Below are 19156 nucleotides of genomic sequence, written 5' to 3' on the forward strand. Positions count from 1 at the left end.
GCAGATGAACCAATAAGCAGATGAAATGGGTGAGAGGTAGTAGTAGTGAACTACACTAAATGTTAACTTAATTGAAGCAGTTAAATTGAGGCAATAACTTGTCATTTCATAAGTTTGAGATTATAGGGGAATAAATGTGAGCAGTGTTGAACTGAGAGGATCTCAATAGTGAAAGCATCAATCTCGAATTACTGTGATAACACCGTTTACACAGTTATTGAACCGAACTTAATCAACACTGAACTGATTTCAATTGAACAATGACACTATTGTCTTTTTAGAGCTGCTTTACAGCAGAATTAAACTCTGTTTGAATCATTGAATCAAGCTTTGAATCTGTATTGCATATGCGCTATAGAAATAAAGGCAACTTCACTAATTTGCATGAAACAAGTAAACAAAGCAATTTATTTTTAAATTACAGAAAACAGATGGTATTTAACTTATTTTGCCACACCCATGCAATGACTTGAAAACAGCACTAAGAAAGGACTTTCAAGAATTGTTTCTGACTTTTGACTCAACTGGGGTTGACACACTACCGAAAAACATTTAATTACAAACTTTTAGTTAAATGACAAGCAAACAAAACAAAAACAAGTGTGTTTACATGATTATGCCTAATGAACAGCAGTGATTGAGGTCATGTTCATGCCTTAATCTGTGTATTTTGAAGATAACTTTAAAGAGCCCCAGTGGTGAAAATCAAGTTTTTTATGTTGTTTATAAGTCTATGTGGTGTTTTAATATGATTTCAGACAAACCATGTGCAGATTCATAAGGCAACACCATTTCTGAGTATTTTATTCCAGTGAATCAAAGAAAGTCTCAAGAATACGGTTTGAAATCGTCAGCGTTTCTGACGTCCTACCTTTCAAACTACCTTGTAACCAACCACATCAATGTGTGGGCGGGCTTTAGCATATCATCATTACTATGGAGAGTCTCAAGAGAAGCCATACTGGTATATTATTCTGTTGATAAATGTTCAAAGAATTTCTAAGGATGCTGATTTTAGGAAGGATTGTGAAGACTGAGATTGTGAACGGGAACATGGTTTGTGTAACATTAGCAACACATTATTAGTTTGTTGACGTAGTCAGGCAAAAGGCTAATCATATTAAAGGTGCTCTAAGCGATTCTGGGTGGAGTAACTTCTTGTTGACGTTCGAAGTGTTGTCAAACAAAACAGAGGCTAGCTAGTCCCTCCCTCCTCCCCTCCGTGCTTCCTGATTGGAAGCCCTTCTGCTGCCGGAGTTCTCGCCACCTTTCGAAGACTTTTGCGATGTAAATTCGGGACTTTGCACGTTCCTTCTCCTTTTCCCTTTTCGTTGCAAGTTGTTCATCAGAACGTCGTCTCTTTGGTCGTGTGTCGGCCATATCAAAATCATATAATTTGAACTTTCCTCTTTATGCTTCTCTCTTCTTCACACACTTCATGTGCACGCGTACAAACCCCAAACCTGCACCCCCAAATCATTCTTGTATTCTATTCTATTGGCTTGTCGCATTATCCTGCTGAAAGAGCCACAGCCACCAGGGAATACCGTTTCCATGAAAGGGTGTACATGGTCTGCAACAATGCTTAGGTAGGTGGTACGTGTCAAAGTAACATCCACATGGATGGCAGGACCCAAGGTTTCCCAGCAGAACATTGCCCAAAGCATCACACTGCCTCCGCCGGCTCGCCTTCTTCCCATAGTGCATCCTGGTGCCATGTGTTCCCCAGGTAAGTGATGCACACACATCCGGCCATCCATGTGATGTAAAAGAAAACGTGATTCATCAGACCAGGCCACCTTCTTCCATTGCTCCGTGGTCGGTTCTGATGCTCACGTGCCCACTGATGGTGCTTTCGACGGTGGACAGGGGTCAGCATGGGCACCCTGACTGGTCTGTGACTATGCAGCCCCATATGCAATAAACTGAGATGCACTGTGTATTCTGACACCTTTCTATCAAAACCAGCATTAACTTCTTGAGCAATTTGAGCTACGGTAGCTCATCTGTTTGATCGGACCACACAGGCCCCTTCGCTCCCCACGTGCATCAATGAGCCATGGAAGATAATGCCATGACCATGTCGCCGGTTCACCACTGTTCCTTCCTTGGAGCACTTTTGATAGAGACTGACCACTGCAGACCGGGAACACCCCACAAGAGCTGCAGTTTTGGAGATGCTCTGACCCAGTCATCTAGCCATTAAAATTTGGCCCTTGTCAAACTCAAATCCTTCTGCTTGCCCATATTTCTAACACATTAACTTTGAGGACAAATTGCTCACTTGCTGCCTGATATATCCCACCCACTAACAGGTGCCGTGATGAAGAGATAACATTTTCAACTAAATATCCAAATAAATTTAATTACTAAACTAAATTAAAGGGGCTATATGCGTTTTTCTGAAATGTAAACTCGCGACTGACACCTGTGGCCAAAAAACAGAACTGCTCTCATTTTCTGCTCGCTCTCGCAGCGGTGGTGACGTCACATCCGCAGACAGCGCGGGAAAAGACGACCCGCCAGAAAATAGGAAAAATAGGATACAGGCTTATAGGTGCACCCACTGTGAGCGGACAAGGTGTCAGTATGCTCATCAGGAGATGTTTGAGTCATAAATGGTAAAATAAAAAGGCTATTGTTACGTTTATTTTGGGGAAAAAGTTGCATATAGCCCCTTTAAATACATCAACTAAATAACTGATCTGCCCACATTGTCACTGTATGATAATTAAAATGAGCTATTTGACATGAGTGTTATTCACTTCACCTGTCATAATGTTATGCCTGATCGGTGTATACTAGCTTTATAGCAAATCTCAATTGCTAAATCTAAACTGTATTATCGCCCAGTGTAATCAAGTGCTAAATGTCACTATAAGGCATGATAAGATGTTATAAACACTAACATCATGGTTTTCTGTAAAGCTGCTTTGAAGCAGTGTATTGTGAAAGGCCTTATATAAATTAAAAAAAGTTAAGCACTTAATTTCTGCCCATTATTTCAATTTCTTTGCATGTTTATTTGCATTCTGTCAGCTTATGCAATGTGCATTTCTCTGTTTACAGTTCGATGTCAAGACCAGAGAAAAAAAGTCAACTGTGAAATCTCATGTAATGCATTATTGGCTTTTAATAATGAACAGATTTTGATGGTTATCGTTTTGTTGCCTGTGTAAACACACTTAATGGCTGTTAAAATCTGTCTCTGTCAAGCGCAGATGAAGGTCTAGCCTCTAGTCCTGTCAGAATCAGTGTTGTTAGGGTCCAAATCAGAGCCATACAGTAAAATCCCAAACGATCAGCCCTGCATCACTACAGTCGCCCTTCACATTTCACACACAAAACCCAAGCTGAAAAAGAACAGAGGAGCATAGCGAGACAAGATGGACTGTTTAATGAAGCTCTGGCGAGATGAAAATGAGAAAAACTGGCCCTTTGAAATCTCGCAGTCCGAATTCAGATTCTATTTCAACTGCAGCCAAGAGAGCAGCGACGCGCAGGGCAGCAGCGAAGCTCAGGGCTAGACAGATAATTGTTTATTGTGCATAAATGTTCGGATGAACGGTTTTACTGGAATCCGTTCATTGTGTGGGAGTTGGGAGTGAACTCTTGGAGCGGACACAGAGGGAGAGATTAGGCTTATTTTGTCAGTGGGCGAACCACATGAAAGCACCAAACGCCCCATTATTATGGTAACATAAGTTCTCATGGTAATAATTATTTGGCTATACAGATTCTTTTGCCTAAAGGGACACACTCATCCCTTGATTGTTATTCCTCGCTCGTGATATTTGGGAATTTTGCCGTTAATGGCTTCAGCACGTCTTCTTTAATTTTAAAGCCTCTCTTTAGATTGGCGGAAATGTTATACTGTAGCTATGAGGTGTTGAACTGATGTCCTCTTTCTGATGGATGACTGAAGTATTGATATGGGCAAAAACAAAACAATGTACAGTATATGAGATAAAACCCAAAGCTTCAGTGATATAATGAGACATTGGGGATGATGGGTGGGCGATATGGCAAACATATCATATCACGATTTTTTTCAGCCAGGATCACAATCCACGATTTTATCACAATTCTTTTTCGTGTCACTCATTAGTATAGCCAAACTAATTTCCCCATTACAATGGTTACGATACAAGGTAACAAAATATATATATATAAAAAGAATGAAATAAAGAAAAAAGTAGTGTTATGCCATTTAGGATAACACTACTTTAGAGGGACCAGAAATTAGAAGAAACCAAAAACATTAAGAGCTAGCTTTGATGTAGCAGTTTGAAGATATTTAAATATATAACGTATATATTTTAAATTTTAAATGTCTGTGGAGGAGCTCTGACCTCATATGTGGTACCATTTTTGGGGGTATTACAGCTCAGACAACATATACTTAAATGTTTATCACTTTTAACAGTGTTTTAAGTAATTTTTTAGGTTAAAAAATAGTGTGTTACTAAATTTACACCACAATATCCAAGGTCAAACAGTAAAACTAACTAGTAATAACTACTACGACTCTATATTTAACAAAGCACATACGAAAGAGCTGAAAAGGAAGCGATGCTACCTGTTTTACAGCATACGGAAGTTTGTTGTGCATACAGCTGTGTAAATCTCAGAACTGTACTGATTTCATATGCGCATGCATAATAATGCTCTTGCACACATATCCATACGATAGTGGTGATGAAAGGAGATCTACTGTAGAAAGCAAAGCTCTGTTTGGACAACACCTTGTGTTGCCTCATCATTAGCTGCAGAGCTTCAAACACGAGCAAGATTAAAGGTCAGTGAAAGAGGAGCTGGATTTCCAAAATGCTAATTAAAGAGGCTCCAGTACAGCGAACAGTCATAGAGCCAAGATCCCTCTAGACCATGTATGGCATGGTATGGATTTAATTGCCGCATTTCACATGCAATTCCATAGCTCTGGGCACATCTGAGAGATGCCTGTTGATGCCATAGGTTAGTGTGTGCTTCAGAAGTTCAAAGGACACTTGTCTCTGCAACCTTGCGATGCCTTATGGGACGCTACAGCAACTGTGTTCCTCCACGGTTATTCTTCCAAGGCCAAATAGACACAAAGGAATATTTAAAAAATGGAATGCTATTCTTTTTTTTCCTTCTACTGCAATGTAAACCCTAATGCTCAAAATTATTAATTGGTTTGAGTGGGGTAAACTTCAATTAAACAAATTAGTCCAATCAAATTCAACTTTTATGAGTATTTAGTATTTTCTTTCCTTTTCTTTTGAGTTCTCAAAACTTAGACATTTTAAGTAATCTGAATCGTTTCATTGCTTTCAGTTTGATGAACTTGTTTCTTTTAATTTGGATAAACTTAAATTTAACTGAAACTGAGCTGAGATTTATATTTCCCAGCATACTTTGCCATGACACTCGAAAGGAAGAGTAAATATTAAAATGAAGTGTTATACAAAATTAAGTGTTTGTGCACGATTAACGTTAAGTGGGAGATTTAGTAGTGTGAATGAGCTTGGATTAAGAACATGTTATATATTGCCATATTCATACAGCAATTGCTATGCCATGCTAATGCTATCAAAGCATTTTAATACCAATTAGTGTTTACTGAATTAGCTAGTTAATGCTAGCCAAGATTCCACTACTAAAAATATTTAAGTAGGTATTACATGATCATTTTAAGTTAAATGTATGAATTAGCATACTCAAATATGTCAAGTTAAGAGTAATTTAAATGTACGAGTACAAAATAGAAATCTGCCAGTTCTGCTTACTTAAACTTTAAATTTCTTAACTTAATTTTTTGAGTTTTGCCAACTTATTCCGGTATACAAAGTTTGGAACAAAAGGAGAAATTTGCTCTTCTTTAATACAGAATATAATGACCAGGGGCTCCAATATAGTATTTTCATGACTACAAAACTAGCTAAAATAGAATAAGAAATGGACACAAATCAATTTTAGTTTTAGATATCCATCCACCCATCCATCTATTTAGTTTTAGATAAATGGCATATTCTAAAAAGGCATTAATCATAAAAATGGCATTAGATAGCAATAACGCTAGACTGAAATGTAACACTGTTAAACAGATAATAAAAGTAAATAAATTCAATACTATAATAACCCTGCTATTTTTATGGTTTCTGTTTTGTCCATTTGGGCGAATGATTCCAAACGAGAAAGCTAACAAGAGGAAGAAGTTATTTGGTGTGGAGGAGGCGCATTTGATGTGTATTAAACAAAGACGTGTTCCCACCAAATGCGAGTGGGAAACAAGAGAGAGGAAAAACTATGTTTATCCAGCGAATGCCAATTTTGTGCCTCGGAAAAGGAATTAATCATCAGTGGCCCTCTCAGAGGTTATTTAGAAATGGGAAAACGCCTGTGAACTCTTTTTCTCACACACTCCAAGTGTGTTCTTTTGATGTCAAGCATTGTGTAATTTAATAGGCCTGTGTTTTCACACAACATCTGCTTGTCAACCTGACATTCAACGCTCTGTGTTGTGGAGAGAGCTGAAAACAGGGCCGTGAAAGAAGAGCGAGTGTTTGAGCTGGGACTAAGGTAATGAGAGGCAATTATGACAGGCCCACAACCTCACGCTGAACAGTGCGATTTTACATCTACAGTGTTTGAGGAGTTCAGCTCGGTGTTAATCGTACACACAGAGAAGAATGAGGGTTATTCTTCTGAACCTGAAGCGAGTGTAATGGCATTGAGTCTGAGCAGATTAAATCTAATGTTTAACACATGGCAGAGGCCAGCCTCAGTAACACACATGATGGGATATAGAGGAGAGATAAGCCCTCAGACCTTCTGAGTGTGAAATCTCGGCCAGGAACTGAGGGTGGGCAACGAGTGTTGAGTAGGAATAGTATCAGGGGCTATGAAATGAGGACAGGTTGTGTTATGAAGGCGGAGGGGAAAAAACGGTTGAGGAATCCAACAGCACTGGGACTTTTCACTGTTTGTATCACTCTGCTTTACTGTTTGTTCCAGTCTGTGGGTAAGTAGGGGGAATTGAATAATTCACTCATTTCATTTATATATAGTAGGGAAACAAAAGCATAAACAAATATTACCGACTGATCTGTGATGTGCTGATCTGAATTCTGAGATTTTTGGTCTGAGGTTTTAAAGGGTATTAGTGGTGTTAAACGTGAAATGATGGTTAAAAATATTTAAGTAAATAAAATAAATAGTTTGTTCATTGTAGAAATTACAGCAGCACCAAGGGACATGACAAAACTGGCAACATCCTCTGAAATCGAAGTAAAATGAAAAGGATAAAGTTCACCTCTTACGCTCAGGGCGTTTTCATACCTGAAAGTCCGCACCAAGGTCCGAACCCAAGTTCATGTTTTGATACATTTTATACTTTCGGTTAGTTTTGGTTTGGTTTCACATTGCAATTATGAGAGTGCACTAAAGAACTTTACATGACGCACTTGCGTCCACTCGTCATCATCTTTGTGGGCTGCATATGGACATTGATTGGTTTGTAAACGGACGTGCGTCTGACGTCAGCGTCTTTGACAAGAATGAATGAACGGACGGACGCATATCGTTGCCACTATTGAACAGTGCGCATTGCTTGACAATTTTTTATTCGTTACGTTTAAAAGTGGGCATTTCAAGCTTTATATACACATATTTCTGTTTGTTTGTGAGACAAGTAGCTACTGACGCGCTCCAGTTCATGTGTAAAGCATGTGATCGCTCCCGCGATTATTGTCTGCTATAGACTATTTGTTTCTTATTTATTAAATCCAGGCAATTATCTGATTAAACGTTGATTAAAATTGTGAGATGGTGGTCCAGTGGGTTAAACCATGGAAATGATATGTTGCTGGTTCGATCCCAGCGGTCACCACCAGTGTGTCCTTGAGCAAGGCACTTTACTCCATGTTGCTCCAGGGGGATTGTCCCTGTAATAAGGTCCCTGTAAGTCGCTTTGGATAAAAGCGTCTGCCGAATGCATAAATGTAAATGTAAATTAAGATGCACATTAAAGAATTCACATTAAAGAAATGCTTTCTAAGCAAAATCATACAAAATTTAGTTCAAAATCATTTCTGACCTTCTGTCTTCTGACATATTGCGCATCTTTTCACTTTTCATAATCAATGTAGCCTAGATTGAATTTAAAAATAACATTATAATATTTAAACATAAACAGGAACTTCCTCTAAATGGTCTGAAAGTCCGAACCATACAGAAAATGCTTTCACACAAGAAACGAACCGAACCTTTGTTCAGTTTGATCCGGACCGAGACTACCTCTTTTCGTCGGACCAAATTTAGTCTGTTTGGTCCGGACCGTGGTACGGGGGAGGTTTCACACCTGTAATTTTGATTCGGACCAAACTGAAAAGTCAGAATGTCCGGACCAAACAAGGTAGGTGTGAAAACGCCCTCATTTAACCTTTAAATGCATGAATGTTTCCCAAATCGATCTGCGGATGAATGCAAATAATTTCTCCGTCTCTGTGAGTAAACTCAACCCGTCATGATTATACAGTTCACTGTTGCTCTCATATAGACATCTAGTTGTCCAGTGCGGGTCTGTTCATTCACGGTAGGTTTGTCCTGAAAATGTGCAGGTGTCATAGAATATAGAATGGGGTTGTCACACTCGTAAAAAACGTATGGAGAAAAAAAAGTATAAACGGATCTGTATTAAGCAGCGCTGCCATACTAGCCATTAGCATCTATCAATCTATCAAAATACAAGACACCACCCCCCAACACTGTGTTTGAAAAACCAGCCCACACCGTTCTGACCTTCTCTCCATACACCCATCAACACCTCCAGCTCCCCCACTCCTGCACTTCAGGTCTGTGAAAAAGATGTGTGACGGGTCTTATGGAAACAGAAGACGAGGAAAGCTCCAGGCCCGTCTGTGTTTTCGCCAGCCTGTCTGAAATCCTGTGCTGACCAGCTGGCCCCTATCTTCACACAGATCTTCAACAGATCACTTCAAGTTCCTGCTTCTAACGCTTCACCATAATCCACATCCCAAAGAAATCCAAAATCACAGGACTACAGAGTACAGACCTTGCCATCCATCCATCCATCCATCCATCAATCTATCGTACATACCCATCCATCCATCCATCCATCCATCAGGTCGTAATAACAGGACTGTTTTTTTGTGCTTGCCTGAGAACATTTGTATACCTGTGCAGACTTGGCCAGCTTCTGATTATATTCCTTCTCAAGATGCTTTATCCTGCTGTTGGTCTGTAACAAAAAAGAACACAGAGGAGGAGGGTGTTAGAAACAGAGAGCGTGGACACATGACACCAGATCGGCTGGCAGGAAGTGCAGCGAGACGCTTCGCCGTGACCTCTGCGACTGGCAGGCATGTTGGCATGCGTGTGGCTGGAGCTCTGGGCTCAGGGCCAGGCCTGACACCACAACAGCACACGGGCCTTTCATCAGAAGCCAACTTATCACCACTTAACAGGAAGAGAGAGAACAATATGACACCGTTATCTGCAAAACAAGAATATGACATGAACAAAAAAAACCCCGGCTGTAAGCTTTTATGGGCAAGGACATGAAAAGTGACAAAAAACAAAGAGATAAATGAGTATACGAGGGTTATTTTGTGTGAACAGACAGATGTGCTTTTGTCGCTTGCTCACAGATCTGATATTAGTAAGAGATTGACAGATAAAAAGGTAGAGTTTACTGCTGATTGGTTTGTTGACGCTCTGAGCTGCAATCCACCACTGCAATGCAAAACTAATTTTGTGTCTCTGTAAAATATTGATCTGTGACACTGCATGGAAAATAAAATGTGTTTTCTGAATGTGTTTTTGTGGAAGTGAGATGAGTAAATGCATGTTCACATTTAGAGCTAGAGCTACAATAACCAACATGTTCCCACCCAACGCCTCTGCACTTACTCACAATTTATCTTAGTTAATAGTCAATGAATGGGAAAGCAAAGTAACTTGCATTACTTTGAAAAAGTAACGCAGACACTTAATTACATAACACATGTTAATTGTAATGTGTTACCCTCAATAAGCTTCTTGCCCCAGGTCAGGGGCCATTGTTGGAGCGTTGCTATTTTGAGGAACTGAAAACGACTGTGCTATTGACCAACACAAACCTGCTCTTAAGTCAATAGTGCAGTATTTTTAGTGTTATTTAAAGGGTGTTTTAGTAATATGAGCCTATAGGCGGTGCACAATGCACATACACTCTGATTATTACACACGCAGGGACGCACAGAAACCAAACAAGAAATGGTTTATTTCACGTTACGCCCAAAACACACCCATGACTCATTAAGAGACCCTTTTAGACCATATGCATGGAGTAGCAAAACTAGCAAAAGTGGATTCGGACACTGTGCACCTGCGTCATGAGTTTCACACCATGAGCTCAGATTGGTAAAATAGGTCCTTGTGCTGCGTTCACACCGAGCACGAATTGAGCGTCAAATTCGCTTCTATCTAGACACATTTTGAATCCACTCATGCGTCCAAAGCGAGTTTCGAGGCACCAGACGCGCGTTCGAGGCGCTCCAGGAGCTGCGCCTGGATGACGGCTGCTTTCAGGTACTTCCACCTATCCTGTGCCCATATAGCTCTGTATGACTGCTCACTGCCACTATCAGTCGTTCCTCCAAGTTGAATAAGTGACTTTTAAAAAAAAATGTTTTTATTAAATGCATGAAAGAACAGTAACAACAATTTTCATCATTGTCATACCATAATAATGCAATAATACGCCATGGCCCTTAAGTATTTCAGTCCATATTAAGTGCCAAGTCCTTAAACACAGCCACTGTTTTGAATGAGTGACTCCGGGTGGGCCTGCCCCCATTTATAACGTGACAGCAGCAATCAGGCTCTTGATTGGTTAACGTGGCGTGGATAGATGCCAAAATTCAGATTTTTCAACTCGGGCGTCAGACGTGAATTTGCTTCAAATGCGTGAATGCACAAAAAGCACCAAATAAAATCAATCGCGTAAGACACTTAATTTGCCTCTTTCGCCTGAATGAGGCGAAATCGTGTCTGTCGCGCCACGCTAAACGCGTCTATCGCGCCACAGGACCTCCAGACACGCGTCAACACGTCTTTACATTGACTTCATTGATATGGAAATCACTCGCTCGAGACGCTTCGTTCACGTTCAGTGTGAACGCAGCATTAGAACTCCTTAGCAGACAAGAAAATGTCATGCTAAGAAGAACAATGTGTTCACTGTCGAAACATAGTAAAATGCAATGAAATATTTGTAGTTTATGTGTGGTTGGCAAAAAACAAAACAAAAAACTATTTCATTAGAATACACAAGTACTTTTTAATGGCCGTTAATAAAGAATTTTGCAAAAGTCCACATGAAGTTCACAACACAGCTTCCAAACCAACCCAACAAACTGAGCTCAACTCAGAAAGGCCAAAAGCTCTAGTGTGAAAAGCCCTCAGACAAAATATGAAACGTCGGTGCTACTGATCCAGCAGGCCGGAGACATCAATGAATGAGCTACAGCTAAAACACACACATCCATACCAGCAAACCTACAGCAGATCCACCCTGGGCCCTCCCTCTCTCCTCCTGCCAGTCACTTTATGTCCCCTCGAGCCCTTCAGATTGAAGAAACAAAGCAACTCCGGCATCTATAAAAAGGATATGCTTCGGTTTTTGCTGCTTGTGTTGCCATAGAGACCTTACGTTCCTTTAATTCTGCTGATGGGTAATGGGGAAGTTTGTGTGAAGGAACAGTCAATATAACATCCTCATACTTTCTGAACGCCAAATGTCTGTCTTTACGAATTTCCTCAAGCTTCTCACCCTCACGTTGTCCCAAACGTTTTCATGACATTATTTCCACGGAACACACAAGGATATGTTTAGGATATGTTTCCATGAGGACAGATCTGACAATTTCTTTCTTACATTTTGGACCGAAATTTTGGTCTGTTCCTAACACAAAGCTTCCATTCTTCCATCCATTCTCCAGACTAACAGTTCTACAGATGGTGGCACCAGCCCCTGAAGTTAATTTAATAATAAATGTACAATTGTTTTGTTAATAAGTGCAGTCACTAAAAATATATATTTTTTACTAATAATACATTTTTATTGGAAATCTAACGGTGAAGCACTGAGCTAGAATTAATATGCAGATAAAATTAACTTTTATTAAAGGTGGGGTAAGTGCTTTCTGGTAACCAATGTTGATTTCAAATAACCAAAACAAACACGCCCCTATTTTGATAGCTCCACCCCACACATACATAACCTATGCATCGACAATGGCGGAATCTGCTGTGCCAGCCGGCCGAGGGTATAATGTCTTTGGCTGAATCCGAAATCTCCCCCTAAACCCTCATTCACTATTCCCTACTTTAGTCCACTAATACAGTTCACTTGAAGTGAATGAAAACAAGAGAGTGGATTCGAAACACAGGCGCTGTGTGTACTTTGGCTGTACACTCATTATTGCGGTGCAATGTGGGATAGAATGAGTGCACTCGGTAACGTCCACTATGGTTTCGGACACCACTACAAATGGCTGTCCCTTCAAATAGTGCCCTATTTAAGGGTATAAGGGGCGGTTTCGGATACAGCCATCCAATAAGTGAAAGCAATGTGTAATGGTAATCCAGGTCGAATGTTCAGTGAAAAAGTCATCCCTTACATACCACAAACATAAACCCAGTTCTCATGAACAATTCGATAGCACGAGCACGACAGTCCACCTAACAAACATATTACAAATATGACAAGATTAGAGGGTTATATCGATCAGTAAAAGAGCAACCAAAGGAAACAAACATATATTAGGAGTTTATTATCTTACTTTTCGGACACACTTTGGGAGCGGACGCTTGAAACAGACAGTAAGGAGGTTTAGACGCTCCAGGCTTATACGGTGCGGAAATTAATGGGTCTTTGTCATCGCTGAAGTGAACGACAATCCGATCGCAAATGGACAAGCAAGCAAACATGACACATTAGCATATTCAAGCAAAAGCCAGCATATATTAGTTTTGTGAAACAAAACCAATGTTACTTGCCTATCGAGAAGAAATAAAGCAACCTCTGCCTTCGCTCCTTGAGTTCTCTCCAGCACTGGAAAGCTGATACTTCTTGACTGATCGTAAGCCTTCTCTCTCTTTCTGTCGCCGCTCAACTAATGTCCGTCCTGTGTCGTGTCTTTTGAATAATGACGTGCACTGAGCGCTCTCTTCTCCCCGTCATCAGTACACACGCCCCTTACTGCTGATTGGCTATAAGTTTGTTTTGATACTCGGCCCAAGACACTTTTCTAAAGCAGTTTTGAAATACCACTTACCCCACCATCAACAACAGTAATGTGCAAAGACCTCATTTATACAGGGAGTGCAGAATTATTAGGCACGTTGATTTTCTGATCATATTTTTTTTCCAGGCACATTTGACCAATTCCAAACCACAGTAATCCTAATAACTACTATTGATTTAGTATTTAATAATGTATAAGTGATATATAATTGTTCATGAAGGCTGGAAATGAAAAACACCTTATATTCAGGTGTGCAGAATTATTAGGCATGTTTTCTTTTACAGATAAATTGAGCCAAAAAAGAGATTTAACTCAGACTGAAAAGTCAAAAATTATTAAATGCCCATGAGAAGGATGCAATACTAATGCAATACTAGACATTGCAGTTAAGGCATGACCATTGGACAGTGAAATGCTCGTTGGGTCAGCAGGGTCAGACAAAAACATGTGGCGGAGCCTACCTGACAACCTACCTGGAGTCTCCAGAAGTGCAAGGTGTCAGGATCTCAGAGACTTCAGTTAGGTAAAGAATCCTAAAAAATGACCCCCACTAGATAAGAATCACAAGCTGAAGTATTGTAAAATACATGAAGCCTGCTTTTTTATAGGCTTTATAGGTTTTATAGGTTGAGAATGACTCTTGAAGGACCAGCACCACATCCTCTAGCTCCACTGTTTGAAGAATTCATCTTCCAGAATCTGGCAGTACGTTTTGGGAGTTCATTTTAGTCCATCCTGAAGTCCGTTTTGCAGAGATGGACTAAAAATGAACTCCCAAAACGTACTGCCAGATTCTGGAAGATGAATTCTTCAAACAGTGGTACTAGAGGATGTGGTGCTGGTCCTTCAAGAGTCACTCTCAACCTATCTGTCCATAAAGCCTATAAAAAAACCTTCTTCATGTATTTTACAACACTTCAGCTTGTGATTCTTATCTAGTGGGGGTCATTTTTTAGGATTCTTTACCTAACTGAAGTCTCTGAGATCCTGACACCTTGCACTTCTGGAGACTCCAGGTAGGTTGCAGCTTTGGAAAATGGTGGCGCTGGAGACTAAAGGGTTCCTGATGGTTTCACCCTTAATTCTTCACCTTAATTCTTAATTCTTTTGCAGTTAACAGGTGTCTTTTCTCCGCCACATGTTTTTGTCTGACCCTGCTGACCCAACGAGCATTTCACTGTCCAATGGACACGCCTTAACTGCAATGTCTAGTATTGCATTAGTATTGCATCCTTCTCATGGGCATTTAATACTTTTTGACTTTTCAGTCTGAGTTAAATCTCTTTTTTGGCTCAATTTATCTGTAAAAGAAAACATGCCTAATAATTCTGCACACCTGAATATAAGGTGTTTTTCATTTCCAGCCTTCATGAACAATTATATATCACTTATACATTATTAAATACTAAATCAATAGTAGTTATTAGGATTACTGTGGTTTGGAATTGGTCAAATGTGCCTGGAAAAAAAATATGATCAGAAAATCAACGTGCCTAATAATTCTGCACTCCCTGTATAAGGGAAATGTAATATTCTACTCTTAATAAATGTACCATTGTTCTTCTATAGTATCACACTGAACTGACCGACAGCTTAAGTGATAATTAAAGGAGCGCTTTACTTGCTTTCTGTGTAATTCAGTCATAATTCGAAGAAAAGTTTTTGTTTTTCATGAGACTTTGTGACTTCCTACTTTTTTCCATATATTAGGAAAGGGGAGTGGAAATTGCCAATAAGTCAATAAGTGCTCCTCTGCCGCCATCTACTAGTTATAGTGGTCATTTTAATGTCTTGTGCTTATTTTCCACAGTGTTAGTTTTCCTATATCTTTAAACTTTTCGTTTTACAAATCATTGCATTAAAAATAACATTAACTTTGGCGTGCTGGCAAAAGTGTGAATCAACTGAAAGCCCTTGAGAAGTGCTTGAATTTCACTCTCAAAAGGTTGTACGAACCCGGAGATGAATAATGTAAAAAAAAAAAAAAAAAAAAACGATTTCTTTCACAATACCATGTGGTGTTACTACATTACATCCATGGTGAATGTTGGTGATTTGTGGACTGAAACCCCTGCTTTTATTGACCTTTTTTTAGACGTGACTGTCCCTGGTCACTGTATGTTTTTGTTGTATGGAAGAGCACAGCATGAATATTCTTCTGAATCTCTCCTTTGGTGTCCCATGAAAGCAAGTCATAGAGGTTTGGAACAACATGAGTACACAATGACAGAATTTTCATTTTTGAACGAACTAAAAACAGACGATTCGATAAAAAAAAGGGTGCTTAATGGACCTGTTTGTGTATGGAAAAACACAAACAGTAAGAGTTAGAAAGCTGGAAGATGAAGCATTTGGGCTGCTTTGTGTGTGTTTCCTGGCAAATATCTGTACCTTGCCAAAGGCATCTTAGAGCTACAGGCGCTTTGAGCTTCTATCAGGTGCTGCAATCACTTCACAATGCTGCCGGTGTGAGTCCACGGCCTTTGAAGTGTGAACGCTGTATTTGAACGTTACTGTATTTGAAAGCACAAAGCATGCAGCGCCAAGCCAAACTTCATTAGCAATCTAATTCTGGAGCTGAGCAATCACAACACTCACCCTTCCAATCATACACATTAAAAAAGATGGAAACAGCAGCGCATACACCTACAGGGATAATATGAGATGTAATTATTATTAATATTTTTTCAAAATGAGAATAGTATAAGTACAAGGTTGCCAGGCATTTCTCCACATTTTTGCAGTGAGTGTCTGTGTGTGTGTTTAGAGGAGATTTTCAGGGCTTGCTCCATTGGATTGCGTAGCTTGGAGAGGAAGATAAACATGATTTTAAAAGCAATGTGCGTTCTCATGTATCCAAACTGCCTTGGGTTTATTGGTTCATGGTGTTAGGGAAAGAAAGAGCAGGATGAAGATTGAAACTTAAAGGAATTGTTCACCCAAAATGTTAAATTCTGCCATAATGTACTTACCCTCATGTCATTTTATATCCAGTATTACTTGTTCTTTTTCATACAATAGTGTTTACAAAGACAAAGGGCTGTCAAACTCTAAAAAGGCAACAACAAAAAATCCCATAAAAGCAAAGGTGGGAATAAGACACAAATATGCAAGTCATAATCAAGCTAGACAAGTCAAGTCATGCCAGTGGCTCACCTCAAGCAAGTTAAGTTAGAAGTAATAAGTAAAATAACCTCAAATGACACTATTTGGTAATTTATCTGCTAAATTTACGTTAATGGAACATAAGCTGTATCCCAATTCAGAGGATTCATCCTTCGACACGGACTTCGAAGTCTCCAAAGGTCGACCGAACGCTGTTAAATGGGACGGTCTAGGGCCTGTCCAAATACCCACACTTGCAGGTTTTACACTTGACCACTTGTCTACATATATGACGTATTTCCTGGATTTGGCCCAAGGGTTCAAGTGAAGACACATTGTTTGTGGATTATCAATACAAGCCAGCCCTTGACAACGACACAATTTATTAATTGACCGTTCGCAAAGACCCGCCCCCTTTAGTTACTGTTGCTATGTCCGACAAGCATTGGTGTTCTCACACCACACATGTTCTCACGTAGAGAAAATACATCACGGAGCAAAGAGGACACTGACAACACGCTGACAGCCAGGACAGAGCAAGTTACTTTTGATATGAAACAAAGTCTCAACTTTAAAATTGTGTCATTTTTTTTAAGAAATTGAAACAACAAATACCATTTTGTGGCTCTTTAATGTGTCGTGATTGCTGTAGAGCCTCAGTTAAAGCTGCCCGTGAACTGTCTCTTTCTTCTAGTTCATTGATAAGCATCACATTAACATGAATGAACACTAAAAGAAATGTTGTTTCAACCGTGGAGAGACATCAGTACACACCGTTTTTTCAAGTTCAAGTCCACCGACGTTAATCTATTAACTCTCCTAACTGCTTTGTCGGACAAAACGGCAGATTTGGCGATGTGATTGGTCAGATCGCCTGTCAATCAAACTCGCGGCGAAGGGTGAATTGTGGTGCTTCTAATGGTAAAAAGTGGTTGCAAATGTTGTACAATATACACATACTCATCTTTGCACCAATAAAATGTCCAACACTATATGTTTTACCAAATTATACACTGTAAACCCTAACGCTCAAAATAAATAATTGGTTTGAGTAGAGCCAACTCAAATGAAACAGATTAGTTCAATCTAACAAACTTTTAAAAGTATTTAGAACTTTCTTTTTCTTTTGAGTTCTCAAAACTGATACATTTTAAGTAACTTAAAGTGTTCTTTTAATTTAGACAAACTTAAATTTAGCCGAAACTGGGCTGGGATTTCTATTTCCTAGCCTGCTTTGCCATGACACTCAAAAGGGAAAGTAAATGCCAAAATTAAGTATTATATGTTTTTTTTGGTGCAAGATTAATGTTAAGTGGGAGATTTAACTTCTTATTTCAAGTTCAGAACAACTGAAATCTGCAAGTTCTGCTTACTTAAACTTAAAATTTTGTAACTTAAATATTTGAGTTTGGCCAACTTATTTGAGTTTACAGTGCATGTAATATCTAATTAATCTAACTTACAGTGGAATGTTTTCCTTGACATCTCGCATGAGTTCCTGAACAAGATGCATGATGGGATACGCTTAGTAGGGCTACACAATATATCGAAATATACATATTGCGATAAGCATATCGCACCGGCACGCAATATCTGAATGATTTTAATAGGCTACTTCGACATTGTGAAAAGTGTACGTTTTAGGTCGACGCATAGCAAAGAATAGACTGGGCACACGACTGTTACTTATGTGACTTGCTTGACGTTAAGTGAATAATATCAGTTGGGGAAAGAAAGCGAATGCGTGTCAATAGGATCCGTGCATTAGGTCTTAAAGTGACAGTTAACCTGCCGCTGTCTGTCAAACAGAGGTGTCAAAAGTATTCACATTCATTACTCAAGTAGAAGTATAGATACTGGGGTTTAAAAAGACTTCTGTAGAAGTTCAAGTATCAACTCAAGCTTATTACTCAAGTAAAAGTGTAAAAGTACTGGTTTCAAAACTACTTAAAGTATAAAAGTAAAAGTAATGTAAGGGGAAAAAATGCTATTAAAGGGGTAGTTCAACCAAAAATGAAAATTCTGTCATCTTTTACTCACCCTCAAGTTGTTCCAACCTGTATGAGTTTCTTTGTTCAGATTGAAGAATGTTTGTAACCAAGCGGATTATATGCAACCATTGACTGCCATAGTATTTTCCCCTACTATGGCAGTCAATGGTTGCTCTATCTGCTTGGTTACAAACATTCTTCAAAATATCTTCAGAACAAAGAACTTGAGGGTGAGTAAATGATGACAGAATTTTCATTTTTGGGTGAAGTATCCCTTTAAGGACAAAATATTAGGCCGCGCCACAGTGCATTCCCCACCTCCTCAAAAAAACATTTTTCTAAAGGCCATAATGACTATAATGTTATATTAAAAAGTTAATGTTGAACAATTTTAGATGCACGTGGCTACGCTTTTCAGCCGCATATATTCCCATTGAAAATGAACGCATTTTAGGACAATGCAAATACATTAAAGAACCATATGTGTACTACTGAGCATTAACGTGTTTCATGGAGCGGAAGATTTGATGACTAGTTGCCTATAAATATTGTAAAGGTAAGGCATGTTATCAATAACCATTTTTTGAATGTGTGATCAGTGTGGTCAGATTTGGTAGACGATTTCCAGCCCAAAAACCTCACCAAATGTACATTTATATTTTTTAAAAATGGTTATTGATAACATGCCTGGTTATTGATAACAATTTTGACTTTTTGCACCTTTACAATACTTATAGGCAACTAGTCACTCCAAGAAAAAAGCCC

At 39.2% G+C, this 19156-nt stretch overlaps 1 protein-coding gene across 2 annotated transcripts in view; it reads right to left on the reverse strand.

Annotated features, from left to right (window-relative positions):
• cep112 (centrosomal protein 112) overlaps nt 1–19156 on the reverse strand; it is a gene marked incomplete at its 3' end in the record, with an annotated part of 236226 nt that overhangs the window by 46468 nt on the left and 170602 nt on the right. For both annotated transcript variants that reach the window (XM_079815822.1, XM_079815823.1), the window contains exon 22: nt 9182–9244. In XM_079815822.1, the coding sequence (XP_079671948.1) occupies nt 9182–9244 (63 nt within the window). The remainder of the gene's footprint in view (nt 1–9181; nt 9245–19156) is intronic.

The sequence above is a fragment of the Gobio gobio genome (genome assembly GCF_949357685.1).
Source record: "Gobio gobio genome assembly, chromosome: 1".
NCBI classification, from domain to species: domain Eukaryota; kingdom Metazoa; phylum Chordata; class Actinopteri; order Cypriniformes; family Gobionidae; genus Gobio; species Gobio gobio.